Below are 12,623 nucleotides of genomic sequence, written 5' to 3' on the forward strand. Positions count from 1 at the left end.
TTCCAAGAATTGATGAACTATTTGATCAAATGGCAGGATCCCATTATTTTTAGAAAATTGACTTGCGATCAAGTTATCACCAAGTGAGGATTCGGGAATTAGACATCCCAAAGACGGTTTTTCGTAAATGATACAATCATTATGGGTTTCTTGTATAGTTGGCATTACCATTTGGGCTTACCAATGCGTTCGCCGTCTTCACGGATATGATGAATCGAGTTTTTCAACCAAATCTGGATCAATTTATTATAGATTTTATTGATGATATTTTGATATATTCAAAAAATCAAGAAGAGAATGAACAACACTTGCAATTGGCTTTACAAACATTACCAGAGCATCAGTTATATGCTAAACGGGAGAAGTGTGAATTCTTAACAACTAGTGTGAAATTTTTGGGTCATGTCATAACCAAAGATGGGTTATCTATTGATCCTTCTAAAGTCGAGGCTGTATTGAGTTGGGAAACCCCTAAAAATGTGGCCGAAATTCATAGTTTCTTAGGTTTGGCAATGTATTATCGCAGGTTAGTGCAGAATTTATTCAGAATAGCTACGCCATTGGCTGATTTGACAAGGAAAGAAAAGAAATTTTTGTGGATTGAAGAATGTGAAGGAGCGTATTAAGAATGAAAACATCGATTGACAACAACCCCAATATTAACTCTTCCAAATAATGAAGATCGCTATGTAGTCTATACAAAAGCTTCCTTGAATGGACTGGGATGTGTGTTGATGCAAAAGGAAAAGGTGGTTGTGTAGATCATGACAATTAAAGCCACATGAGCACAATTATCCAACTCTTGACTTGGATTTAGCTATTGTTGTGTTTGCATTAAAATTATGGCATTCATACTTGTATGGAAACAAATTTGAAGTGTATTCAGATCATAAAAGCCTTAAATATCTCTTTACTCATAAGGAATTGAACTTAAGGCAAAGGCGGTGGGTGGAATGAGCATCTACCTATAGTAGAATTTGCCTACAACAATAGTTTCCAATCAAGTATAAATATGGAGCCTTATGAAGCTCTAAGTGGAAGACCTTTTAGATCACTGGTGTGTTGGGAAAAGACAAGGGAAAATCAAATGGTTGGTCCAGATTTAAACAAAGAAAATATTGAGGAGATCAAGCAAGCAAGAAATCACCTCCTCGCAGCCCAAAGCCAACAAAAGAATTATGCTGATAAAAAAGAAAAAGGCCACTGGAAGATTGGTAAACTACAACATCATTATGTTGGGCCATTTCAAATTGTCAAACAAGTTGGAAAAATAGATAAAAATCGATGTTGTCGTCTAAATTAACTCATATTCATAATGTTTTCCACGTCTAGATGCTTTGAAAGCATAAACCAAATCGGGTCATGTTCTTGAATGGTCCAATATTCCATTGAGGGAGGATGTCAATTATGAAGGAAATCCTCTCCAAATTCTTGAAAAGAAGGAAAGGTTCTTAAGGAAAAAGGTTATTCCCAGTACTATGGCAACACCATGGCATCAAAGAAGCAACTTGAGAATCAGAAATCAACATGGCTAAAAGATATCCTCATTTGTTGCAGCCAAAGGTCAGATGATAATGGAGAGAGAGTTGAGATAATCACACCCTTTAGGCCATAGTAAATTTAGACTACTTTGATAAATTAGCATGACTTGCTTGCATTAACCAAGTTCATACTTGCCATGTTACTTGTAAATTGAGTTGTGTTAACTCATATTGGGAATTCCTTTTGACTTATTAGTGGTAGGAGGGGCTCACATGAAAGCAAATTTTGAGGGTTATGCAAAAACATAAATGACATAAGAGTTGGGGCAAAGAGAGGAAAAAAAACAGGATTGGCATGCTGAGACCAGGTGTGACACTTATTGGCATGCTGAGACCAGGTGTGACACTTGGCAGCATTACGAAACAGCAGCAGCCAACTGGCAGCTCTAAAAACGAGCAGCTGAAAGTTTTAAACCTAGCGCGCAGATGGTAGCTGCAGGACCCTTGTTGCCATGAAGGTAGGTTTTCAGTGTTCTTAATTTTCATTTATTCACCTGGGGTTTTCGGGCAGTCAAAGGAAATAAGGGAAGAAACTTACATAGAGCTGAATCCTAATAAGGAAGATTTAAGCTTGTTATTTTTAATTACTTAATATGGCTGTATATATGTTTTCTTTGGATGCCATAGCTGCATATCTTCTTTAGTTGGGAAATTTTCATGTGGTATTCATCTTGTAAGGATGACTGTTTTACTCGCTACAGAAAAGATTGTGCATGCATACGTTGAATTGTTGTTGTGTGAAATAGTTGGTGCCATATATTGTTGTGGCTGTGATATTGTGGAGAGCTTGTGGTTGCTCACCCTGTTCCTCAAAAATTTCAGGTTTGAACTGAAGGAGAGCCCCACTTGTTAAGTTCCCCAAGAGACTGCCACTTATGACATGTATTATAGGTTGGCAGAAAGACAAGAGGGATACTAAGCATGTATTCGGTTGGCAGTTATGTATGGAGATTAGGAAGTGTGGAAAATGTAGTATGTAAAGTACAGCCCGACGTAAAGAGCTTGTCGCTGAAAGTAAAAATATTTTAAATTTTTTATGAAATGTATCATCTGTTTTCAACAAATATTCACTCTTAATTAGTTTATAACTTGTTTTCAATGTCGATTTAGCAAGATAAATTCTTGTCTAGGCCTAGTGCCTCCACTGAATTTTAGATGGAGTCAAGCCGGTCATGTGCCAAAAACAGGGAAGTGACAGTGCTGCCATATTCCAGACCAAGATAGCTGGCAGCACTGCAGGGCCACTTGCTGCAAGCTGCTGCTGTTTGGATCCATTTCCATCCATGCATACCAGCAAGGCAGCAACAACACAATGTACTATTAACTTTTTCTATACACACATACCCACAGAGAGAGAGAGAGAGAGAGAGAGAACTCTGCAAAAAATAAGGAAATTCAAGGAATATCAAGAAAAAAACACAAAAAATTCAAAGGAACCTTAAAATAAATTGGAGAGGCTGATAATCCAGGTAGGTGTTCTTAATTTTCATTTATTCATCAAGGGATCTTAGGTAAAAATGGAAGTTTTCAAGGAAATAGATAGAGGCCTGTATGTATTTGAACCCTATTAGGAAGGATTTGTAAGTTGTTTATTGGTTACTTGGTATGGATAACAGCACATGTGTTTCCTGTTTCCATAGCTACATACCATATTTCTAGTAGATGGTAAATTTATTTGCTACGGCTTTGACCTTGTAAGGATGATAGAGTTTACTTGCTATGACATGAATGTGTGCATATGTTGAATTCCTATAATGTGAAATGATTGGATGTGATGTGGAACAGTGTGCTGTTTGTGCCCATGGTGTTGTGAAAGAAGAGGGAACAAGATAATTGTTAATTTGAGTTGCAAGTGGTTAAGTCATTTGTAGGATATATTAGGTGGATTTAAGCATGTGCATAAGCACAATAATATGACTAGTGAATTTGCTTAGTTAGGACTTTGAATTACAAATCTTGCATATGATCACATGCATATGGTCATATTTCATGAATGCATGAAAAAAACTAGACAATTTTTTTTTCGAGGAGAATGAAACAAAGGGGTTGTTCTACATCTTTAGCCCCAAAAAAATACTTTGTCAATACAGAGCATAATGTTCCAAGAGAATCTAAGAATTTGACTGGAGTTTACATAGCCTAATGGAGTATTAATCAAACTAAGCTATGATGGCACAAAACAATCGGCCAGCTCAGCAAAATAATGATGAAAGTCAGTTGAACCAACAACAAACAATAGAGTTACTAGAAGACACAATTGCTGGAAAACTAACGAAAATGCTGAAAGAATTCAAGAAATTAAACCCTCCCAGCTTTGCAGAAACCCCAAACCCTTGGAAGCAGAGAACTGGCCACAGAAGGTGAAGAAATTTCTTGATATGCTCAGGATTTCAGATGAGTACATCATCATCATAGGTGCTCTATTTGAAGATGATGCTGACCATTGGTGGGAATTTGTGGAAAGTGTAAGAGATGGTGAGGATATGTGTTGGGCTGCAATGAGAAATATTTTTGGAAAGCATTTTAGGAAGCCAAGTTACAAGAATTTATGCAGTTGACACAAAATTTTCTGTTATCCAGTATGGAAGCAAATTTTATAAATTATCAGTTTGGACAAAAAGTAATCAGCACCGAGGAATTAAAAGTTCGAAAATTTGGAAGGGGGCAGAGACCTACTATTAGGTCTAAACTTGTGGCTCTAAGGATTGAGGATTTTGGAGAAATAATAGAATGGACTGCTTTAGTAGAACAGGATATTTAAGATACTGAAAAAAAAAAACTTATGAACAGAAGAAGAGGTCTTCATCTAGCTAACACTGGGTCAGTTTGAAAGCAGCTTAAAGTTTCCTCCACAGCACAACAAAATGCACAAATAGGTGGTCCATTCCATGTGTTATGGGTGTGGATATGAGGGGCACATGAGGAGGGAGTGTCTTAGCTCCCAATATCCAATTATATCGTAAAAACAGCAACACCCAGCAACTCAGTTTCCATGTTCCCAACCTTATCAACTGTATCCTTCACAAGGTTTGAGTCTTCCAAGATTGTCACTGCAACCAACTGACTCCTGCAAATTTATGTAAGGCCGAAGCTTCATATAATAGGAAGGGGAAGGAAGTAGAAAATAAGGTGCAAAGGAGAATTTATAACATTATATGATCCCAACTTGGATATTAGAATGGATAGCAGCCAAATCACGAAACAACTAATGATATGGTGGAAGGCATCTTTCTTTTACACAACACTTGGGCAAGAGCTTTATTTGATCATTCTACCTATTGCTACATCCCTGCATCCTTTGCGCTAATATGAGGAGTTTAGAATTTGAATATTTGACTAGCGTTTTATGCGTTGCTAAACCAGCGGGTAAAACTATAAACATGAATAAGACATGCTGAAATTGCATTTTATGTATTGGTGAACATAAATTCCCACTCGACTTACTATCATGGATATTGTGGATTATGATATAATCTTGGGAATGGTGTGGTTATCTTAATTTATCATGCACTTGTTGGTTGTTTTTTCAAAAAGAAACTAGTACTCCATGATCTAAATGGATCGTTTCTTTTTATGGAGACCAAACAATGAAGCTCTCAAGTTTAATATCAGGGTTACTTGTAAAAGGGTGGAATTTCGACAAATGCATGGGGTTTGAGCAGCAATGAAGCAAAGGAGACAAATGCATGAAAACCAAACTTCTTTGCCAATAGTTAATGAATTTTGAGGTGTCCCAAAACCTTTTCTCTTGTGCACATTCAATAGGAAATCCGAGTTAACCATATCATAAGCTTTTTCAAAATCCAGTTTAAAAATCATTCCTTTTTTGTCCCTCCTCTTCACATCCACGATTACCTTGTTTGCTACCAAAACAGCATCTAAAATCTTTAACAAAAGCAAATTGCACCAAAGATATTGTGTCCCCCAACACCTCTCTAATCCTTTTTCGAAAGAACCTTTGCTAGCAGCTTATAACTACTGTTCACCAAGCTGATTGGCTGAAAATATTTTACTTTTCTAGACCTATCCTTTTAAAAATCAAAGTAATGAAAGTAGAATTCATGCTTTTGCACACGTCTCCATTCCTATGAAACTCCTCAATAAAATTCAAGACATCCTCTTTGACCATTTCCCAATTATCTTGAAAAAAAGCCATAGTGAAACCGTCACGGCCTAGTGCTTTGTCCCTATCCATATCAAACACAGCCCTCCTTACTTCCCCCATATCAAATGATCTCTCCAACCACTTGGCAACCTCTTTCCCAATAGGTTTCTAATCCAACACCATCACCACTGATCTATTCTTGCCCTTATCCTAATACAATCCTTTATAGAAATTTGTAACCTTCTCCTGAATATGATTATGATCTCTCACCGCCTCCCCTAAATCAACCTCCAACTCATTAATGAAACTCTTCTCCCTCCTCCAATTAGCCACTCTTATGGAAGAGCCTAGTATTACAATCCCCTTCTCGAACCCAAATAATTTTGGAATTCTAACGCTAATTCCTTTCTTCCCTCATAAGTAGCACCTCCAGATATTAAGATGAACCCTTCTAGCTTTATCTTCAATAAATCACACTCCTCCAATCTATCCAAACTGGTAATCTCCATCAAAATATCATTTTTCTTTCCCCTAATATCCCTAAACACTTTTTTTTTTCCGAACTTTCAATTTCAACTTTCTCAACTTAAAGCCCTCCAAGCCCTGAATGTGGCACTCTCCTCACCAAGATCTAATAGAATCACAATGGAAGGCGTGTCAGTCACATGTTCTCAAATCTAAAAGGAGTTGGACCCCAATGTATAGTATTGGACTCCAAAAAAATCACACGGTGGTCAGAAGCGGACCTAACCAGAGTATCTTGAACAATATTAGGAAAAAAGCCCTCCCACGCATCAAAATACAAGAGTCTTATCCATTAAAGTCGAGACCCATCAATCCATAGAAGCCGCCCAAGTGAAACGGCCATTGTTCAAAGGAATATCCCTAAGACCACAATCCCTAGTAAAAGAGTCAAAAAGTCTCATGCTAGTAGTCACCCCAGAGCACCCAAACTCCCTAAAGGTTCTGATAACATTAAAGTCAACCCCCACAACCCAACATAGATTGCAAAGCCTGTACAGACTAGCTAGCTCTATGATAAAATCATTCTGATGGAATGTTGTGTAGGACCATAAATGGAAGTGAACCACCAATCCCCCACATAGCTAATCTCAAGTAAGACATATGAGGAAAAAGAACCAGAAATGCTATCTTTGCATGTAGCTAACCTAGTGTCCCATGTCACTAATTAACCTCTCAAAGCTCCTAAGGATTGAAAAAAAAAAAAAAGGAAAGAGTAGATTTGCAGGAAAGAGATTTTCGAGCATTAAATAGGCCCAAGTCTCATTCAATTTTTGAAAAATTCTCTCCTAAAATTACCGGACTGAAATTTGGGCCGAAGATAGTGGAAGTGGACAATAATTTGTGTTTCACATTTTGGTCTTGGTGGCCTGGTTTTGAAGCCTGCTTTTCTGGCAGGCCCAAGAGATTTCAAATGGACTGGATTAAGGAATTTAGCTTGGGTGGAAAAAGAGAAGCCCAATCAAATAAAAATCCAGAAACAAAAGAGGGATCTTGCTCTACTATTGGGGGCTTGGGAGTGATACATCCAGGGAAGATGTAGATAAAAATCATGCCAAAGACACCGGTGAAGGAGAAAGGGAAGTGGAGATGCTATAGAATTCAAAGTGGGAGGAAGACTCCGCGAAGATGGGTAGGCGCAACCTTTCAACCAGTTTGGGAGATTCACAGATAGTATTGAAAGAAAAGAAAGGAAAGTCTGTTGTTAATGTGCTGAAGATTTCAGTAATTTCGAAGGGGAATCAGGAGATGTTTGAAAGTTCAGGGAGAGGAAGAACATGACAAGATGGATTTGTGCTACCTTTCAACCAGTAAGGGAGAATTGCAGCCAGCACTGAAAGTTGAGAAAGGTATTTTTGCTGCTAACCTTTTGACTTTCCAGAACTGTAATGATGGAGCTGAAGGGGCAGAAGAAAGTCCAGGAAATACAGCTAAGAAATATCTTGATAGAAAGTTTAGCATTTTACAGGAAATTGTGGAAAATGCGGCATAATCTTCTGAGGGAAAACAGATCTGCAAGCTGCCACATTTTGATACTGAATTGGAAGATTGGGATGAAGAAGATAATAATCTGTTTTTGGAATGGGTTTGGGAATTCGAGGATGTTTGTTTGATCTTCTCAAATTGAAAGATTTGGAAATCTCAGAGGGTCCTAAGCATATCAATAATTTTATGGATGTGAATCAAAGTGAAACCTGAATGCAAGAGGCACCTTTGAAGGAAGCAGAGACTCTTAGTTGGTCTTCTTATTCTAAACAATCGGGTAAGATCTTTCAAGTTTCTCTATAGGGCAAAGAAATTTTTTTGGTGAGGAAGCTTTGGCTGAAGAAAATCATATGGATAATTCCTCTCGTAGCCAATTTTTATTTCATTTGGGGATGGATCTTAAATCTGGGACTGATACTTCTATTACTTGCAATAAGTTAATTAATTCTGGTAACAGTATCTTATTTACACCTGTGGTTAACTGTATTGAAAAGAAATTACCCTTCTTGCGAAAGAGAATTAGATAATGGGAGGGTCTTTAACTCTGGATCCACTAAGGAATGAGAGGGACAATCAGGACCCACAGGAGCTTCTGGATAGGATGGAATGTTCTGTTGTTAAACATTTAGGCCATGCTGTTAAGTTTGCTATTTCCTCTAGAACCTATGAAATGAAAAAGAAGAGGGTGGAGAAAGAATTACAAAATTGACCTCTGATACTATGGAGGGGGAATAGTAAAAGAGTTAGGGGTAGCAAGCTGAAAGAATGAAGATCTTGAGTTGGAATGTTAAGCATCTAGGCTGCCTTAGTAAATGTCGTTAGATAAAAGATATCATTGTAAGGGTTGCCTCAGATGTTGTTATGACTCAAGGAGTCCAAATTGGAGGTGGTGGATGGCTTTCATGTTCAGAGTACTTGGAAGTCTAGGTTCAAAGATTGGGTAGCATCCACAGGCTCCTCGGGGGTATTGTGATCATTTGGGATACTAGGTTTTCTAGTAAAATAGACGTTCTTATTGGTTCCTTTCTTGTTTTTTTTTTTCCCCTTTTTTTATTGTGGGAGGCGGGGTTAAAGGTAAGGGTTAGTGGTGGTTTACCTCAGTTTATGGACGGAATATTCCCCATTTGAGGGGTATTTTGTGAGATGAATTGGCTGTGATTTATGGATTGTTTGGTTTTTGGAGGGTGACTTTAAGTCGTAAGATCTGCTAATGAGATATTAGGAGGCTCTAGAATTACCACTAGTATGAGGGGTTTTGATACTTTTATTAGGGAGTGTAATGTGAGAGATATTCCTCTTTCGAATGCCCAATTTACATGTTTCGATGAGGGCATTAGGTCCATGGCTACAAGGATTGATAGGTTTCTATTTACCACTGATTGGAAAAATACTTTTCCCACTCTTGTTCAAGAAGTACTTCCTAGACTCGTTTCTAACCATCGTCCCTTGGTTCTTGAATCAAATCTTGTTAAATGGGGTCCTACTCTATTTAGCTTTTAAAATATGTGGTTGAACCACCCTGATTTTCACAATTGGGTTAGGCATTGGTGGGGAGAGTGCATTATGGAAGGTTGGGAAGGTTTTTGTTTTACGAAAAGATTGAGGTATTTGAGAGAAAAATTAAAATTTTGAAATTTGGAGACTTTTGGTGATGTTTGTTCTAGGAAAAAAAGTATTCTTAAGGAAATGGGTGTGATTGATAGATTGACTTATGAGGGACCTATTTTTGAGGGCATTGTTGGTAGACAAGTCTAGTTGTCCAATGAGTTTGAACAAGCTGTCTTTAGGGAAGAGATGAGTTGAAGACAAAAATCTAGAATGAATTAGGTCAAATATGGGGATTGTAATTCTAGACTTTTTCATAAGTTGGAAACTAGTAGGAAAAGAAGGAACTGTTAGATTACAACTTTACCTAAAAGTGTAAGTTATTAGATTGTGGGCCAGACACTTCCTTGCACGTGAATTTAGATAGCACATGGAGTAATAAACAAATGATAAACAACACCCATTATAGGGAATAAGATGATTCTTAGCAAACAAGCAATAAATGCAGGCAACAAGACTAGAACCCAAGACCTCCTAGCAATTTGGCTCTAATATCATGTTAGATTACCACTTTACCTAAATGCTTAAGCAATTAGGTTGTGGGCCAACAATGTAAACCAAACCTTAACATGAACCTTTTAAAGAACTTAAGGATGATAAGGGAGAGATTTTTAAGAATCCTGATCATATTGAGAGTTTGATAGCAAATTTCTATAGGAACCTTTTTCATAAGATGAAGGAAGAATTATGGTTGAGGGATTGGGTTGGTGTCCTATATCAGCTAATAAAGCTGCTTGGCTAGAGAGACCTTTTGACGAAGAGGGGATCAAAAGATCAATTTTTGAGATGGATAGAGAAAGGGCTCCTATAGATCATATGGCTTTAAAATAGCTTTCTTTCAATATGGATAGGATACATTGAAGGGAGACATTCTTAAAGTTTTTCTTGAACTCTTTGATAAAGGAGTTGTAGGAAGGAGTATGAATTCTACTTTTAACACCGTGGTGCCCAAAAAGGAAGGTGTTGTTAAGGTCAAGGACTTTAGACCAATTAGTTTGGCTACTAATGTTTAGACGCTATCTAAAGACGATAAGGGAGAAAGTCGTGCAGTCATGTACAATTCGGGATTTTCCATTGAGAGTCCTGATGTATTAGTTGCAATATAGATTTGTGCAGAGGGGCTGTCATCCATAAAGTAACCAGTACTGCTAAATACCCAGTTAGTTCTACTTTGGAAAAATTTCGAAGGTCCAGCTCCATCTGCATCATCTTCATACGTCATATTGCCATCTTCACTGGTCACTTCCTTGCCACCAGAATTTATATGGAAAGAATGCCAATCTGGGACAAAACAACAAAAAATTAATACAAATTTAAGATTAAAATGAATAAAAGCCAATTTTAGGGGAAAAAAAATCCAAGAACAGAAGCAGTTTTATTAGCACCAAAAAAATCCAAGAACAGAAGCAGTTTAATGAGCACCACCTTCCTCTAGAAACTACAACAATTGAAAATTTTGTTTCCATTAGATTGCAACTATTACGGTCAAGAGGAAACCCTTATAAAGCTCAAAGAGAGACCCTCCTAAAGCTTTGTTAGGATATCACCCTTTAATCATCAGAGTGTAGGCACTGCTTTTAAAGTTTCACCAGTACACTTTGTGAAGGGCCTAATGCGGGTTACAATATCAGAATCAGTAGAAAAGGTATGCACAGGCCAAAACTTCAATTGTAAGACAATCACTTTGAACATCATAAGGCTTAAAAGCCACCATAACTTTTTTCACAAAGAAAAGTGTGGACTATTTATTAAAACCCCTTTTGTAGAGCTTTCCATCTGATTTGATCTCCTAGATATATTTGCTTTTACAATGAATAGGTCTATTTGAGAATCAAGATAGTTTCTTCCAGTATCAGCAATCCAAAGCAACCATACAAACCTTAAAACAAAATCAAGGTTTTATATGTTATTTTCACTTACTTTGTGAGCAATGAAAGTTGCTTTCCAAGCACGGAAAGGTTCCACTGAAAAAATAAATGCGAGATTGCAAACAGGCATCATCATATCATACAAGAAATTTTAGTTGCATGACAACGAAATCAGTCAGTCAAAATGCTAGCAATTTGAAATAGAACTTACGAGTTATTGCCGTCTAAGGAGCTTTTGAACAAGTTCCTATAGAAAATAACAAATAATGAAAATTAGAGAGCATATAAAAAGGAAAATACAAAACAAAATAAAATATGATAAAGACCAAGTAAAATGGAAATTCTTGCAGGTTCTGTTTTTCACAGCCTAATGCCCCTGGATTGTCGAACGTAAATTTGTTGTAGGAAAGATCACTATGCACCAAGGTTGTTACATGATTCATCATCTTTTTGATTAGTAGACATAATTTCCAAAAAAATTTGAGCAAGCCAATATCAAATAATGCAAGGAGCATAAGTTTGCATTCCCAAATATGACAACATCAATAATAAGAAGCTCTGTATTTCTTTCTTCATTATTAATATTCACACAAATAACACAAAATTGCAATTTCAAGACAAGCCTAAGCTAGACCTCATTGCCACTTTGAGAACAGGCAAGCATGAAAAAATTGTGATGCCTTCTACTCTGATTTGTTCTCAGGCTATGCTGTGGCTGCAGTAGCATGATAGATTATCAGAACATAACTTCAAAATTTTAGAGGCACAACAAAATTTAGAACTGTCAGATTACTGCTTTATCTAAAAGCTTAAGCTGTTAGTTGTGGGCCAGCAATGTATATCAAGCCTTAACACTTCCCTGTAGGTGCAGTCCAATTGCACACTGAGAGATAAACACATGTTAAACGACACTTTCTACAGGAAATAAGACAATTCGTAACAAAGAAACAATAAAGACAGGCAACAAGACAAGAACCCAGGACCATCAGGCAACCATGCCCCGGTACCACATTAGATTACCAGTTTATCTAAAACCTTATGCTGCCAGGTTGTGGGCCAACAATGTATGTCAAGCCTTAACAAAAACCATGGGAAGTAACAAAGAATTTTGACAGCTTGACTGGCTTAATGTCCAATAGATTTTCTCAAATTGGCAAAACAATATCAAAATGTGCCAATACGAACATGCAAGCTGGTTCATACAATCTAATTAATGAGATGAATGTTCGATTGTGAACAATATGTTTTCTTAGACTTCAATGGTCCAGAGAGAATCACCAAAATGTCTCTATATCATATTTGATTCTAATGATAATTTTTCCAAGCTTAAATGATTCAACAACAAAAGCATGGAAGGTTCAACAAAATAAAAAGCCTTCTAAATTATGTACTGAGACTCGATCAACCCTCAATTAGTGCCTAAGAAGAAGCTTTTTGGATGTTGGCTGTCAAAAAATACATAACACCACTTCCAAACAGTTCTCACATTTGTTAGTT

General features: G+C 37.1%; 1 protein-coding gene across 3 annotated transcripts in view; it reads right to left on the reverse strand.

Annotated features, from left to right (window-relative positions):
- Positions 1 to 12,623, reverse strand: part of LOC131150984 (probable leucine-rich repeat receptor-like serine/threonine-protein kinase At3g14840) — a 64,895-nt gene that overhangs the window by 3,656 nt on the left and 48,616 nt on the right. The window contains exons 14-15 of one of the 3 annotated variants that reach the window (XM_058102122.1): positions 11,475 to 11,540; positions 11,338 to 11,373 (exon numbers count right to left, since the gene is read on the reverse strand). The exons of 1 other annotated variant lie outside the window; for it this stretch is intronic. In XM_058102122.1, coding sequence (XP_057958105.1) covers positions 11,338 to 11,373; positions 11,475 to 11,540 — 102 coding nt within the window. The remainder of the gene's footprint in view (positions 1 to 11,337; positions 11,374 to 11,474; positions 11,541 to 12,623) is intronic. One more of the 3 variants, XM_058102128.1, reaches the window with a different exon arrangement.

Source organism: Malania oleifera, chromosome 1 (assembly GCF_029873635.1).
Source record: "Malania oleifera isolate guangnan ecotype guangnan chromosome 1, ASM2987363v1, whole genome shotgun sequence".
NCBI classification, from domain to species: domain Eukaryota; kingdom Viridiplantae; phylum Streptophyta; class Magnoliopsida; order Santalales; family Ximeniaceae; genus Malania; species Malania oleifera.